The 16,783-nt window shown below is 43.6% G+C and overlaps 3 protein-coding genes across 4 annotated transcripts; 2 read left to right on the top strand and 1 right to left on the bottom strand.

Annotated features, from left to right (window-relative positions):
• Positions 1-633: 633 nt before the first annotated feature.
• Positions 634-2,643, top strand: LOC123043051 (zealexin A1 synthase-like). Its single transcript, XM_044465399.1, has 2 exons — positions 634-1,560; positions 2,011-2,643. The coding sequence occupies exons 1-2, from the start codon at positions 634-636 to the stop codon at positions 2,641-2,643; spliced, it is 1,560 nt and encodes a 519-aa protein (XP_044321334.1).
• Positions 2,644-3,014: 371 nt separating this feature from the next.
• LOC123043050 (hexokinase-4, chloroplastic) lies at positions 3,015-6,383 on the bottom strand. Its single transcript, XM_044465397.1, has 9 exons — positions 6,030-6,383; positions 5,644-5,794; positions 5,303-5,485; positions 5,021-5,095; positions 4,576-4,731; positions 4,171-4,266; positions 3,963-4,093; positions 3,784-3,865; positions 3,015-3,694 (listed from the first exon to the last, which is right to left on the bottom strand). The coding sequence occupies exons 1-9, from the start codon at positions 6,296-6,298 to the stop codon at positions 3,344-3,346; spliced, it is 1,494 nt and encodes a 497-aa protein (XP_044321332.1). The 5' UTR covers positions 6,299-6,383; the 3' UTR covers positions 3,015-3,343.
• Positions 6,384-12,037: 5,654 nt separating this feature from the next.
• On the top strand, positions 12,038-15,999 carry LOC123043049 (WEB family protein At1g75720). Of its 2 annotated transcripts, none has more exons than XM_044465395.1 (2): positions 12,038-12,554; positions 14,984-15,999. In XM_044465395.1, the coding sequence occupies exons 1-2, from the start codon at positions 12,375-12,377 to the stop codon at positions 15,764-15,766; spliced, it is 963 nt and encodes a 320-aa protein (XP_044321330.1). In that variant the 5' UTR covers positions 12,038-12,374; the 3' UTR covers positions 15,767-15,999. The 2 variants fall into 2 exon arrangements, with proteins under 2 accessions (XP_044321330.1, XP_044321331.1); XM_044465396.1 differs by having other exon boundaries at positions 12,046-12,542.
• Positions 16,000-16,783: the final 784 nt, after the last annotated feature.

Genomic DNA, 16,783 nt, shown 5'->3' with positions numbered 1-16,783 from the left:
TAAATGAGCCCTCTGGGTCGAATCGAGCCCTGAGATAAAAAAATGCTGATGGCAGATAAAATGTCACTACAGTCGGTTTAACCAACCACCATCCATGCATACTCGAGCTGTGTGGGACTAGGAGAAGCCAAAAGCATGATAGAGCAATTATAATCTTTTATAAAATAAAAATCACCAAAACAGTAGCAACCATGTTCCACAAAAGTATTTTTCTCCTAAGCGAATGGCTACTAGCTACTCACTCTATCCCATAACATAAAACGTTTTTGTAAACTGAACTACTCCCTTAGTCCCATAATTAATATAAGAGCGTTTTTGACTAGCTTGCAAAAACCGTCCTATATTATGGGACATTATGGGACGAAGGTGGTAGAGTTTGTTCAACATGTGTACATGTACATATGTCTGGGTCCTGTATATATGCAATACCTGTAGTATTTATCTCCCTCTGTATGTACGTGTATCTTAGGAGACAAGATACTCGTCGCACCCCTTGTACCTATATATAGATGCCTAGTGCACGATCAATCAATCATCGATGCACCAAATCATTCTCTACAGAGTTGAAGCACATATATGATAAGCAAGCCAACACAGATTGGTTACGAGTGCACCCTCGCCAACCTGCCTGCCATGGAGGAGTGGTTAAGCCTGTGTTGCATAGCCCTATCCACGGTGCTTGCCCTTTGGTTTCTCAAGCTCAACGGCGGAACGAAAAAGTTCAAGAAGCAGCAGCTACCTCCTGGGCCATGGACTCTCCCGGTCATCGGCAGCCTCCACCACGTCGTCAGCCTCCTCCCACACCGCAGGATGATGGACATGTCTCGCCAGCACGGCCCGCTGATGCACCTGGTGCTGGGCGAGGTCCCCACCGTGATCGTCTCCAGCGCGGAGGCCGCGGAGCTGGTGATGAGGACCAACGACCTCGCCTTCGCAACCCGGCCGGGGACCCCGACGCAGGACATCTTCGGGTGCGGCGGCAAGGACGTCGTCTTCGCGCCCTACGGCGAGCACTGGCGCCAGATGCGCAAGGTGTGCGTCGTGGAGTTCCTCAGCTCCAGGCAGGTGAAGCGCATGGAGGGCATCAGGGCGGAGGAGGTGGGCAGCCTCCTCCGCTCGATCGCCGCCGCCGCGGCCGCCTCGACCAGCGGCGGCGCCGCCATTATTAACTTCAGTCAGGAGGTGGCGGCGCTGAGCAACGACGTGGTGACGCGGGCGGTTTTCGGCGGCAAGTTTGCGCGGCAGCGCGAGTACATCCGTGAGCTGGGCAGGGCGCTGGAGCTGATGGGCGGCTCCTGTCTCGTCGACATCTTCCCGTCGTCGCGGTTGGCGCGGTGGCTGAGCCATGGCGGCCGCAGCATAAAGAAGAGCTCCGCCTGCATCAAGCGCATCATTTCAGGCATCATTGAGGAGCGGCAGGCCGCGCGAGCTGCTGCAAGCGATGGTGCCTGTAGCAGCACCAGCGTCGATGAGAACTTCCTGGACGCGCTGCTCAGGCTTCAGCAGGAGGGCTCTTTGGAAATCCCTCTAACCACGGACGCTATAGGCGCCGTCTTGTCTGTGAGTATCTCTCTTAATCTCAACTACGTGCTAAAGCTTGTATTGTTCATTCTGACTTTGGATTAATCCATGTATTTGTTTTGTGGGCTTTGCTACTTCTTTTGAGGGAAAGGGCTTTGCTACTTCTACGTAGACAATCTACGTAAACCTGCGTAAAAGCTGACTTGCCAAAATTTAATTGGAAGAAAGATTTGCTCACCCTGCGAAAATGTGTGGGGAGGGGGGGGATTAGCAATAATATAATAAAATGACTGTACAGAGGCCGGGTTTATTCCTCCTCTTCAAAAAAAAACAAGAAAAAAGCTATTTGTGGTCAATACTTAGACGATTAAGTAATAGTTGTGCAACTATGCATGAATGGAATAGGACATATCCCAGTTCACATATTGTTCTTTTGTTGAATCATATAGATGTTTCATGGCCCTTTAATTCCATGACCTTCGTTTGCAGGACATGTTTGCAGGTGGCACCGAAACAATAGCAACCACCTTGGCGTGGGCTATGTCGGAGCTCGTGCGCAGCCCAGAAATTATGGCCAAGGCACAGCAAGAAGTAAGGGAGGTGCTAGGTGAAGGTCGGTCTGTCATTACTAATAGTGATCTCACTAAACTCCGGTACCCAAAGTTGGTCATCAAGGAGGTCCTTAGGTTGCATCCGGCCTCTCCTCTGATCCCGCGCGCGGCTAGAGAGGATTGTACAGTTATGGGTTATGACATACCTAAAGGCACCAATGTTTACATTAACGTCTTTGCGATATCTCGAGATCCCAAAAACTGGAACAGTCCTGGAGAGTTTAAGCCAGAGAGGTTTGAGGACACCCAGGTGAACTTCAATGGAACATACTTCGAATTCATTCCCTTCGGGGCCGGGCGACGGCAATGCACCGGGATTCAGTTCACCTTGTCACTTGCGGTGATGGCATTGGCAAACTTTTTGTATCACTTCGACTGGAAGCTTCCTGATGCGTCTAGCCTCGCTTCATTTGACATGTCCGAGAAATTTGGGATTACGGTATGCAGAAGGTATGACCTGAAACTCAGAGCTGTTCCACACGTGTGGCCCAACGCTACGCTGTCCGAGTGATACAGAAAGCACAACATTATGTGTGGCGATTCAAGTTACCTACACTTTCAACACATGTCAATGATGTCATTATTGCTGCGTATGGTTGTACCTTTATGCAATAGAATAAGAGAAGCTCACTACAAACATTATGTTCTTGTATCAACAAAAACATTGTGGTATTGCACTACTGTCTGTATTACTGTGCATGACAAAAGATCATGCGCTACATGATCATGTAGAAAATGGTTGTATAAGTGGATATGCTTAGCTCATACTCCCTCCGTAAACTAATGTGAGAGTGTTTAGATCACTGAAGTAGTGATCTAAACACTCTTATATTAGTTTACAGAGGGAGTATATCTTATCTCAAAAGGGATTACCAAGTGTAATTTGTTGGAAAAAAGTTACTGTGTATTTCATTCAGATATTTGAGCTAGTTCAACGACACTCTTCATTTAAATATGACACTAGCAAAATATAACTGAAATTATTTTACATTCCTGAAACATACCAGATTCTACAGTCCAATACTAACAAGTAATCTCAGCCATCTGAGACTGAGGAGTGATGTTGGGAGTCACTGAGGAAGATCCTGTGTATCTACCTCTCAATATGTTCATGCAATATGTTCCTGAGCACGAGAATAGATTTCCGGAACCCGCCCAAGGTTCCTAGCAGGCTAGAGCAAACTCTTCGCTTCGCAAGTTCCTAATGAACGTCACGCCGAGAGCTGAGCTGCTGCATATTTTGAGTTTGCAGCTGCCAAAAGTGCGGCACCGATCCCCGAGCCGTCTTTCGTGTGCTCGACGACAATGTGCTCCATGTCCCGGGGACCAAGAAGCTCCGCCATAGCCTCAACCATGTACGACCTGTACTGAGGGTAATTCTCGTAAAGTCCGCCGTCCATCGCTACCACTGTTCTTCTCCCCAATATCAGTCCCTTGGAATCATTCTCCATCTTCTGAAGAATGCCAGCAACGCCGGCGCCAGCCAACCGCCCGCCTCTCTTGACGATGCAATCGGAAACTTCTACGATAACCCTTCGTGCCGCTACAGAAGATTGGTTGACCTGCAACCATGGTTATGGACAAAACTTGCACGCTCAAGTACTGGCCGTCTTAGATGGCCATATATGACTGAAAAAGTTCAGGAACTTACCCCGATGATGTCGCGCAAAATTGATTCAACTTCTCCAAGATCGTCGGAGTTATCTTGTTGCATAGCACACAAATGCGGAGTTCTATAATCGTGTTTGTGGTTCAGCTTAGAGTGGCACAAAATTATGAAAGGAAAAGGATACATTTGGACTCTGCAAGCTACAACGTGGAATAACTTGCCTTAGAACAAATGGCTCAGCTAGTTTGTCAGCGAACGAGTGACCGAAAATATCAGACTCGTGAGCCATCTTTCCCAGCACCCTCCGGACTATTTCTCCAAGGTACATCCCGGAGATCGTCTTCTCAAATATCTGCAGGCATTGAAAGCAGAACATGCCATCAAAATAAGCATATGAATTTATAAGCGAACAAAAAAAAGGTGCTTTACCTGTTCACCAGGATTTATGCTCTCAGCATCCATGTTCCTGTCAAATTCAGTTAGTGGAAGACCATCTGAAAAAGCTCCCCACTCAGTGTTGATTATCTGCATTTTAGAAACTTTAACCAACTCAGTGTGCTGCCATTTATTCTATTATTTCAAGTAATGACACATTTTACAAACTTTAACCAACTCAATGTGCTGGCATTTATTCTCTTATTTCCAGCAATGACAAATTTTACAAAAATTTATGGCTATGTGGGTTGATTGATGCCTTTTTTTTCTAAAAAAATAAAGACTTCATTTTACTCCACTCACTCCCTTTTTTCATTGCAAAGCAACGTTGGAATGGCATGTATCCAATTTCAGTTCAGTACTGGAGTAAATTAAAGATGTGACCTAGTTGCAGCATACCGTGTTTCCTGTTCCAAGCCCGAGGTGTTGGAGCTTTGGGATGGACTCGGTTCGTTCAATGTAGCAAGCATTTGTGCCGGTGCCCAAAATCACCGCAACCATCACATCCTCATCCCAATAGTGCGCTCCCGCTAAGGCTCCAACGGTATCATTCACCTGTTAAGTGTGTTTCACTTACTTCAAACTATATATCTTTTGATGTGAAATGATGTCATTTCAGACCGTAACAAAGCAGAGCACAAGCAAAAAAGCAAAGTTCAGTATCCACTATGGTAATTGGGTACCCCATTTGCTTTGCGCATAATTAGCTTATAAGATTTGTTTTCTTATACTGAGCAAAGTTTGTTGTGGTTATGTGCATTTTCCGATACAGAATCCGGAAGGCAATGAAGCTCTTCCCCTATATAATCTAGAAGTAATAACATCAGTCTTGATGGTTGCTTACCAGAGCTGATACACTCATGTCAAGCCCCTGTCTCTCCATGGCGGCATTCAGACAGGCAACCACATCCTTCCCGGCCTGCGAAGACCAGCATATTGCTTTATCGTGAGCATGAATTCAACTGAAAAAACAAACTAACATGCTAATCCATAAGCTATATTCAGTGGGAAAAAATATTATTGGTTTGAGCAGGGAATTTCTGGTCTTGCAACTCTTGGTATTAGAAATAACCAAGTACAATACACAAAAAATGAGAAAATTGTATTCGGGAAAAGAAAATCTTACAGTCCCAGAGACAGCAAAACCCTTGGTCCACTTGATCAGAATGCCAGAATCAATAGACGTCTGCCTCACCGGGAAGGAGAACGTAAAGCCTATCTCCCTTTTTCGGCCTTCCTGAAGCTGAAAATTGCCGCCCTCCTTGGCTACAAAATTCGACAGGCGCGCCGCGATAAAATCGAACAGCTCCTGTTCAAGCGCGACAATCACAGTGTGAAATGTCAGACATGCTCTGCCCATATGAACCTATATGCTAATTTTCCGGATCAGTGTAGTATTTTTTCTTTCTTTCTGAAAACAGAGCCAATTAGCTAGCTCATAAGAAAACAAATCAGTGAACCGGCTACCTCTGTTGTACCATGCATGATTTCCTTTGGGATCGACACTTGCTCGGACTCGGTGTCGACGACGCGCCTGTCTTTTCCACCCAGCTGCACCCTCAGCACTCTGAAGTTGGTGCCTCCCAGATCCAGAGCATAGAACAGCCCTGTTTCACTCCTTCAGCACAACATTGGTGATGCAGAAATTAATTCAGGAACCGAACTGAATTAACCGACACTCATAACCAGATCAAATCTAGTGGCTCACAACACTCACTAAGCCCAATTTACAAAAACTAATTGGTGGACTGAATTAGACTGAAGAACTCATCTGTTTACTGTACCAACCACAGCCACTGAATGTCTGAATCTCTAGGGAGGAAGTCAAATGAGCTGGTTAGTTGGTCAGTTACCCGGTGGGGAGCGAGTAGACGTAGCTGGGGATCATCTTGAGCTCGCCGGCGCCGTCGGCGGCGAGCCCGGCGCGCATGCCGGCGGCCATGGCGCCCGCCACGTGCCGCAGCAGGGGGAGCGGCGTCGCGCACTGCAGCCTCAGGTCGTCCAGGACGGGCGCGGCCGCGGCCACCTTGGAGCACCGGAGCGTGACGGCGCCGGCGCGCCCCCTCCGGCGGTGCTGCGCGGCGGGGGCGGCCCGGTACGGCGACCCGACGGCGGCGGACATGTCGAGGCTGGCGGGGAGCAACTGGATGCCAGGACTAGTGGTGATCTATGCGGCGAATGATGGGATGGAATCGAGGAAGGTGGCAGGAAAAAAGCTGTCTTTGTTGCCTCTTTTAAGCAGAGATAAAAATCGCTTCTTTGCGCGCTCCGCTCCTATTTGTCATCGAACAAGTTAAATCATTTTTGTAGACACGTCAGCTATTTTTACAGTTTTGCAGCGTCAGTACCTAGCATATACTAGCATCTTGCAGTTATTTTTTCGAAAACATCAGACCTATTATAAAAGTTCATCGGAAGTACTCCCTCCGTAAATTAATATAAGAGGTTTAGAATATTAAAATAGTGATCTAAATGCTCTTATATTAATTTACAGAGGGAGTAGAAAGCATCTCAAACATAATAAAGATTACGTCAAGATCTCGAGAGCATCGAACGAGCACTGCTGCCGCCAGAACAAGCCGCCGACGCACCACTGTCGCCGCTCTTCTACCGGAGTTGGCTTCACCTTGTGATGACAAGCGAGAAGTCTTCGCGCACATGCAACGCATAGATCTGAAGCACTTGACACCAAATCTCGCCACATGACGAGAAACCGTAACCTCACCACTCTAAAGAGACAACGGGAATCTATGTCGGAGCTCCGTCGACTACGTCCAGACGAACGAACTCGAGGAGGATTAAAAATAAAAATAATCGATGGACTATTAACTTCATATAGAAGATTGAACTTTTCATTGAATTCTTAATATTAATATTTTTGCCTAAATATATTTTCATGCTTTTCCTTTTGTAAATTTTATTCATGTTTTTTTAGATTTTTGTGTGTTCACTGGTATGCCACATGTGTGAAGCCGCTTTTTGTAGGACATAGACCAAATATTACTGCTTTGACTGGTCTAAAGTACTTAAATTTAATTATGTTTATTTGTGTTTGATGTTATTATTATTACTATTACTATTATTATTATTATTATTATTATTATTATTATTATTATTATTATTATTATTATTATTATTATCATCATCATCATCTTGCCAGCAAGGCCTAAATTAGTTAATATCCAAAGTGGCCCGGATATTGCGAAGAGGGATGAATTATTTCCCAAAAGAAATTTAGTTTTCTTGATTTTATCTTGATTTTATTTCTTTAAAATTAATGTGTAGACTGGTCCTCCATATATGTACATTTGTCTCGACGAACTCGCGAGACATCAACCAAATTTCGAGGTCAAAATAAGTAGTGGTGGTAGTTATTTTTCTCTCGTAAAATCATCTTTTTTACATGCTAATTTTTGTAATATTGCTGTTACGTTTTCTTTTTCATACATGGAAAGCAACGGCCAACTGTAAAAGGTGTGGATCCCATCCCATGTGTCCATGTGATTGTGCACGAGATGAACGCCAGCCCCGGTCCATCCTCATCACCCAAAAGAAAGCTCAACGTGTTTCCTCAGTTGCATGTCAGCAGTTACATTTTTTTATTTATTTTAAAAAATAGTCATTTCTTTTTTATTCGTTTTTACCATTTCTACTACGTTTTTCTATAATAATAAAGGAATTCGTGAAAGAACTAACCACATTTGAGGGCGACTCTTATTCCTCGCCTTCAGCAACGAATAGATGTTAAAGGTAATGCGGGCCGGCCCAGCTAGTGAGCGCTGCCATGCATTCAGGGGACTGCATGGCCCAGCGTCACCACATGGTGCGCTAGGCACACTAGCGGGAAACGCCTTTTTTTTCTGCACGTGTTTTAGTTTTTTTTTGGAAGTATGCTCCTGTTACTAGGAAAATTGTTTTAGGGAAAATAGAAAAGTATGTTATTGTAAATAGGTTTATGAATTAAATGGTCATGAAATATAAAAGATATTCTTGAATTGGAAAAGGTATTCAGAATTGAAAATATTTATGGTTTTCAGTATAAGGAAAAGGAAAGTAAATAAAAAATAAAATACAAATAAAGAATATAGTCAAAAGGGCAAAAATGAAATCGTTGAAAATCATTAGAAAATCAAATGAAATCACAAAAGCAGAAAAAGCAAAACCATAATAAAGCGCTTTAGTCCCGAAGAAAACTGGATGAAGAAAAAAACAAAAAAGAAATCACCTGCAATGTTTATACTGGACGGACCTATGGTGGCTACCTCTTGCGCGATATTAGCGACTTAATGCAACAAATGGTAACAGAATAGGAAATCCCTCTGTTGAAAAAATATATATAGGAAATTTCCTTTTTAGGGGCTCAGGACCATTCGGCCCGACAGAAGCCTCTTAGCAAGTATACGCAATAAGCCCATAGTAGTATTAACAGCCCAGCCCAGAAGAAGATGAGCCTAACACCCGGTTGTGGCCTAGGAAGCTACACCCAGACAACAACATAATACTAAAACCATGGTGATTACCCCTGAAAAAAACTAAAGACATGGCGATTAGTTGGGCTACAAGAGGCTAATATTTCTTGCTTGGAAGCAAGCAGTGCCTAGACACAATGCTAGAAAATTCGAGCCCATATTAGTGTTGTTCAGGACCTTTTTTTCTTTTCCTTTCCAGAAGAATCTTGCTTGCTTGCAAGCTGGGAAAGATCAAGACCGGACAGTCTCCTGATAGTGACATGCATGAAGCAATAGTAGCACTATATTGTATTTGAGCAACTGTCCACATGCATGTTCCCCAAATCCCAAGTTAGCTGCGGCCGTAGTGGATCTTGAGAGCTACTCTACTCTACTCTCAAATGGAGGGTGCAGCTCGCAAGCAAATGGACCCATGCATCTATGCGTGGCCACTTCGAGCCTCATCGATCTACTCCCTCCTTCCCAAAATTTTTGTCTTAGATTTGTCTAGATACAGATGTACCTAATACTAAAACGTGACTTGGTACATCCGTACTTGGACAAATCTAAGACAAGAATTTTAGGACGGAGGGAGTACATGCCTAAGCTATATACAACGACCGACCAAGGGTCAAGTGGGTGCGCCGTCGCTCTCGCGCCCATTGTCACGTCCAACATACGCCGTCTACATGTAGAACACACACAAAGAAGGCTAATTTAGAAGCTGTATACATGTTCTGGGTCATTGATATGCATGAACTAGGCAGATTTGGGTGCTCATCCAGACCTTCTCCCTCACCTTCTTTTACTGGGCAGTTATCAGTTTCTCAGACCACTATAGACGACGTCTTCTGGTATATTACTTCAAACAATGTTTCCCTGGCTCCAATTGGTGACACGGTGGCCCAGAGGTGACATCGAACTTCTCATGATACAGTGTCGATGAGTATAGGAGGAAGATGACCTTGATTTTCCCTAAGGATCTGTGTTTTATTTTATAGAAAATCAAGGATAATATTGTATGGGTGGGTTGGCTCTAATACATTGCATTTGGCCTTTTCGCAAACAAAAAGAAAACATACGACTTTGAAAATCATCTACCTCATAAGATAGCGTATATTTGCTTCAAATAACCCTCTATAGCTTTTGGAGAGCCCTCCCACTAAATCTATGCATTTTTAGCGCTAAAAAGCCGCCAATTCCCCGTTAAATTTATAGCCATTTAGCACCGCTAAGCCATTATATATAGCCAGAGGTGAGGCGCGAATGAGTTCTACAGAGCCATCCATCTTCCCCATTCCTCCTTTTTGTTTTCGATATATATATGATGCGCTGATGCAAAGTTTGGATAAATGTGCCCGGTCTTTTGATGTCTTCAAATGCGTATGTCTAGCTAGTATATATGATGCTCGCTTGTATGCTTATATTTTCTCCAATTTTTCATGATTGAAGGGAAACATTAAATGGGGTTTAGCTTCGCTATCACTTTTCATTTCTTTTGGCCGAGCCACCAGTAAATAGCATCGCCCGCGCGTTATCTTTGCGCTATAGCTTCTGGAGGGGCCTCACGCTCAAAAGAATGTGTACAATTAACTTCTTCTTTTTTTTGCGAAATATGTACAATTTAACGTTGCATAGCTGATTATTTAAAATAATGATTAGTATCATCCTCTCTATCGAGGAGAAGGTCGACTCTTCCTAAAAGGATAATTTGCATTGGATAGGAAGATAATACCCTCCTAACCCTCCAACCAATTCGATGGTGGTTCTCTTGCGAGATATATATACACATGTTACTACTAACGTGCCATGCGTATATGCATGTTTCTTTCGTTTGGTGTTACGGACGTAGTATAATTAAGAGTTAGGAAAAGGTTAGATTTCTATCGATCTCGTTTCTTTTGGCAAATTGATGAGCTGAAACGAAAGTATAGACTTGCGAAGTGGGATATTATCTGCAGACCTAAGGACCAAGGTGGCCTAGGAATTGAAAATCTGGAAGTCAAAAACATATGTCTCCTTAGCAAGTGGCTTTTTAAGCTATCATCTGAGACGGATGCTACTTGGGCACAGATTTTGCGCAATAAGTATCTCTTTGCTAAAACCTTGGCTCAGGTGAATGTGAGGCCTTCTGACTCTCCCTTTTGGAAGGGTTTGATGAGAGTTAAACAACTCTTTTACAACAAGACTAAATTTATTGTTGGGAATGGTACCACTACGAGGTTTTGGGAGGATACGTGGCTTGGGGAGACCCCACTAGCACTTCAATATCCTTCTTTGTATAACATTGTCCAACGTAGAGAAGCCTATGTTGCGACTGTTTTACAATCCGTTCCCCTCAATATCAGTTTTAGACAGACGCTTGTTGGAAATCGTTGGGAGGCCTGGCTCCATCTTGTTCGACGTTTAATGGATGTCCGGTTGTCTCAACAGCCAGATCAGCTGCATTGGAAACTTACTAAGAACGGTGTGTTCTCGGTCAAATCAATGTATCTGGATGTCATTAACTCTACCGTCATCCCTACCTCGTTACATGTTTGGAAAGTTAAGGTACCCTTACGTATCAAAGTGTTTATATGGTTTGTGCATAAACAAGTCATTTTGACTAAGGATAACCTTGCAAAACGTAATTGGGTGGGCTCGTCTAGATGTAGCTTTTGTGATCATAACGAAAACATCAAACACCTCTTTATCGATTGTCCGTTGGCTAAGATTCTGTGGCGGTCGGTTCATATTGCGTTTAATATTAATCAGCCCACCTTTATTAGCATGTTATTTGGAACATGGCTCGATGGGGTGGATTCTGACAATGCAAGACACATTCGGGTTGGCGTTTGTGCACTTTTATGGGCAATATGGAACTGCAGAAATGACTTAGTCTTTAACCGATCAACAACCATTCACTTTTTGCAGGTTATCTTCAGGGCCACGGCGTTCATCCGTATGTGGTCGCTACTCACTCCGACGGAGGCCAGGGAGCGTTTGGCTACTGCGTCTTCCCGATGGGAGATGGTAGCTCGGAATATTTTCAACCGGTTTGGATGGCGGTCATGTAATAGGATAGGCATTTAGTATCCCTATCTAGTTATAGCCAGCCGGTTGTGGCGTTGTTTTTTGGCTAGTTGATGTTTCTAGCCCTCTTTGGCTCTGTATGAGCTTTTTGTGCTTTTTTTTACTTTTGAAGACCTTTCGAACCATGTTGGCACTACTTTATTCGATTAATAAGATGACCGTATGTATCTTTCTGATGCAGAGGCCGGGGAGCCCCCCTTTTCAAAAAAAAAAAGGAGTATTATGTAGCCATGGACGCATGTCCATGTATTGCGGAGAGGCTTGATCAGGACCGTTCACCAAATGAAGCGCAACGATTAGGGAATATGACAGTGAAGTGGACGCGAAGCAACGAACCCACCTCCACTCCCCGCTCCACTCCACCACCACATGCAAACCCTACATTGCCATCTCGTATGGTACCGTACTGGCAAGCACAAGCACAAGCTAGCATACAACAACGTCCTAACCTCTTCCCTAGCTAGCTCAGCCGCTAACCACATCCCCACTTGCATCCATCTTGCTGCCGTTTTGTCTCATCTTACTTAGTTGCATCCATCCGTCAAGTACATACACACATACATATATTCTCCGATGTGCATGCCCGCATTCCTGAGCTGATCGATCCATCCTGTCCCTGGTTGCGTTTGGTCGGTTGGGCTGATCGAGCAGAGGCAGTGATTGATTGATCGATCGCCGATGGATCACGGCGGCGGCGGCGTGGTGATGGTGGGGAGGGCGGAGATCGACACGCGGGCGCCGTTCAAGTCGGTGAAGGAGGCCGTCGCGCTCTTCGGCGAGAGGGTGCTCGCCGGGGAGCTCCTGTTCCACGCCCCCCGCGACGCCAACACCGCCGCCGATCAGCTGGTACGATTACGCGTGCGTGATACCTCCCCTAGCTCGTTCATCATGCATGCATGCATCCAACGAACCATCTTAATTAGTTTGCTAGTAGTACTACTTAATTAGCCCGTGTTCGTTCGTGTATCGGCCATCGGGGACTAGAGCAGTTTATGCGTTATTCGTTGCATCGGCAAGATTGAATCTAGCTTTGCTAGCGAGGCAAGAAAACTAGTCAGTGATATAGTTCCGGCGCACGCTATTGGAGAGTGAAACGCAAAAGTTTAAAATACTTTTGTTGCATAAGTCATTTATGAATCAGATGTATGTAGACGTGTGTTACGGCATATTTGTTCACTCATTTTAGTCCATCTAAAATATCTAAAACATCTTACAATTTGAAACCGAGGTACCCGCAAAAAAAGAGAGGAGGTAGTACATACTAGTCGGAAAAGCTCTAAGGTACTCGGTGTATTTGCTCCCATTTCAAGAAAATAATCCACTTATCCAAAAGATTTAAAAAAGAATCTCTCGCATGCAAAGGACCCCGAGTTCTTCCCAGGTGTCAAGTTTCATGAAAATGGTAATTCATCTGCGGGCAAAATAACAAACTACCCAAGCATTTCCCTTTTCCACGAGAACTTGCTGGGGCAAGGCTCACTATAATATCTACGCACCCGTTTCTTGAACTTTTTCAAAAAGAAAAAAAAAACTTACTAGCTTAGTTTTGGAATTTTATGAAATCCACTCTCGTCTTGTCTTACTATACTTCTTCCCTTCAATGTTTTGAGCACGGTTGAAAAGGTGGTTAACATTACTGTAAGATAAAGTGTTAGATGAAGTGTTCTAGCTAGCTAGGTATTCCTTTCTTCCAACCCACGAAAAATATGTGTCAAAAAAGCAGCCTCCTGCTTTGCCAGCGAGGTGCATGCATGTATATGCAATGTTTCTTCTTGGAAAACATGCATATGCATGCTGTGTCTCTCCTACCTACCTACTAACACAGAGACTATGAAAGATACTAGAACCATGTACTTTCACAACATTTTTAATCTCTGTTTCATTACACTAGTAGTTAACTAAAGTAGGGCAAAGCTAGCTAGATTGATGGGATCAGATTGGAAAGTGTGTGCATCAAGACTTTGAGATATGTTCCTTCCACCTGAATTAAGGCAGCTACAAAAGGTGTACTCCGAACTTTCGCTTGATGATGGCGTTGATTGGTACTGTGATGATCAAGGTGGCAGAGAAAGCATGCATCCTGGCAGTGTTAGTTTTTCTTTTGCGGGTGATGCATCCTGGCACTCTTCTATTATATAAATATTTGTTCATATATGTGACAATGAGTGGCATATCTAATTATATAAAAAAAATAAGAAACAATTATATTTCACAATCGTACCACTTTTCACCTAAATAAAGTGTCGAAGTCTCGAAAATGGGTGTAGACGTGTAGTCAAACTAACATTGGAACTTTGTCCAAGGGGCAGAAAGGAGCATCTACGTCTCCCATGTCGCTTTGCTTTGTTCGTATCTTTCATTCCTTTGATTTTGTTCATTTTTTATTTTCACATTCTAAATATTGTTTTTTAACAATTACTTTTCTTAATTTTCCAAAAAGTTCACCATGCATTAATAAATTTCATGTAATGTAAAAACTGTTCATGTTATTTGTATAAAAGTGTACATAACATTCAAAAAAAATTCTCACATTTTAAAAATAACATGTTCATAGCATTTTAAATATATCCCTACAATGTAAATATGTGTACCTTTAATTTTGGAAAAACGTTTTATACCATACAAAAAGTTCTTGACATTAAAAAAAATCTAATAGTTCAAAATTGTTTTGCACCTTTCTAAAAAATGTTCATGACATTTGTGAAAAAGCCCAATAAATGTTAAGAAAATGTTCAACGCTTCTAAAATGCTTCGCATGTTTAAAAAAATGTCCATGGCATTTACGTAACTGTTCAGTGTGTGTTGGAAAAATGTTTGCCGTGTATTTTAGAATTGTTCGATGTGCATTTGACAAATGTTCAACATGTATTAGGAAAAATGTTTAACATGTATTTATAAAATGTTCAACATGTATCTATAAAATGTTCAACATGTATAAGCAATGTTTACAACATGCTATATTTTCTCTCTTTTATCACCGATTATTAATAAAAAGACTTATGTAAAAGCACTTTGGTTAGATATGTCCTTGAGGTTTAACACATCCCAAAAAAGAGGCTTAACACTTGATTAAAAAGATTACATAGTTCAACTGTTAAATCGTTCATATATCAACAATTCAATTGGTTTTGTCGTTAAAAAACAATTTTTTTGTTTTTGAAATTTTCTAATAGCTTTGCTATAACTTGCACTCTTGTTCAATTCTTCCATCAAACAGTGCAATTAAATCCTTCTTTTTGGTCTTGCCATGACTCTATCCTTGTTTGCCTCCCCCATCAATCACGCAGCATCGAGTGACGGCAGCGCCAAGACCCGTTGTTCACCACCAAGCCGTCACCATCGCCCCCGCCGTCGCCATGGTAGCGGCGCCACCGCCGCCGCGTCGCATGCCGGCAGCGCCGGCGACGAGGGAGCTGGACGACGCAAAGCACGAGCTGGAGAAGGAGCGTGAGGAGAAGCACAAGATGGCGGGCTGCATCCAGTCCCTCCAGGAGGAGCTGAGCAGCGCCATGAGGGAGCTGCAGAAGCTCAAGGCGCGCGACGAGGACGCCCGCGCCAAGGTCATCGAGGTGGAGGACCTCAAGTTCATGGAGACCGACGAGCCGCAGCACCACCAGCACCAGCACCAGCACCAGAGCCCGCCGGCCAACGGCCACGAAGCCATGGCAGCGAACCGCGCGGCGGCCGCCGCTGAGTTCCAGAAGAAGAGGTACGTCACCTTCGCCGACCCACCGGCGGCCGCGTACGACCGCGCGCCCTCGCCGCCGCGGGACGTGGTGCTGGAGCTGCATCGCCATCAGCAGCCGCATTACGCGCCTGCGGCGGGGCGGCCGCAGTATCGTGAGGCGCGGTTCCAGAGGCAGGTGTCGGCCGGGCCAGGGCACGAGGCGGTGAAGAAGGCGATGGCGGCCGCGGCCGAGGAGGAGGAGGGGAGGAAGAAGAAGAAGAAGCCGTTGATCCCGCTGGTGGGCGCACTGTTCATGAGGAAGAAGAAGAGCTCCGCTACCACGGCCAGCAGCCACCGTGCCGACGATGGCTCGTCGGCGGTCAAGCCACGCCCGTCCTTCTAATCGATGACGTCCGTCGTGATGCGTGCGTGCAGGAGTTGGTAATTGGCCCTTGGATCTTGTCTCTTGAGTAAACGTTCGGTGATAGTGATGAATCAATAAACGTTTATAGCATGCAACACATGCATGTATATTTTTGTTTCTCGGTACAAGAAAAAGCAACAGAATTTGCTATGGACAATATGTATAAATTGCACTTGTTTTAATTAGTGTACTCCATACTACTTTTATGTTCATCAAATTTCGTTCTATGTACCTACTAAAAAAATACATGATAGGTATTTCCATTTGAAAAGAAAAAAAAACATCGGTATATTTTCATAATTCCTTGCACCCCAGTTTTATTTAGCAAAATTAGATCTAAGTGAATTCCTTTTTTTGGAAACAAATCACGGAGTTATTCTACCGAGGTTCATCAGTGCGAATTCAAATACACAATGAGACTTTTTTTTGCGGGGTTAATATACAATGAGACTTAGAGGCGAGTGGTGAGGTTGTTGATAGGCGCTTTCACCTTTTGCTCAAACCGAAGGATACATGTTAAATCACATGGATGGGTAACTTGCTCGGAGGAAAAACAATGCTATTCTTTGCAAAGTTGTTCTATTAAATATACAGTTTTGCTAGAACTCATCTAGATGATATATAATTTGGTCTCATTCACCATTTATAGCCATTGGATGTGATGCTATAAGATACGTGTGTGCTGACGTGGGTTGTATCTGTTCTTGTTTTCAAAATGACTGAGACCAAATTATATCTCATCTAGATGAGTTCTAGGTACTCCCTTAAATATATGTGATGTTTACTCTGAAAAAAACTGATGAAAAACCAGTTACTCAAAAAAATGCTGATTTTTGTGATATATACACTAAAAAATAATTTTTGAAAAAGTTCAATTTTCGAAAATAATCAAGAACTTCACAAATGTCAATTTGTTTAAGACATGTCAACAAATATAAAAATTTCAGGGATTAATAAATTTAATTAATTAAGAAATGTTCGGAAACCTTTAAAAGT

The sequence above is a fragment of the Triticum aestivum genome, chromosome 2B (assembly GCF_018294505.1).
Source record: "Triticum aestivum cultivar Chinese Spring chromosome 2B, IWGSC CS RefSeq v2.1, whole genome shotgun sequence".
Classification (NCBI taxonomy): Eukaryota; Viridiplantae; Streptophyta; class Magnoliopsida; order Poales; family Poaceae; genus Triticum; species Triticum aestivum.
This window is presented reverse-complemented; position numbering and strand designations above follow the sequence as displayed.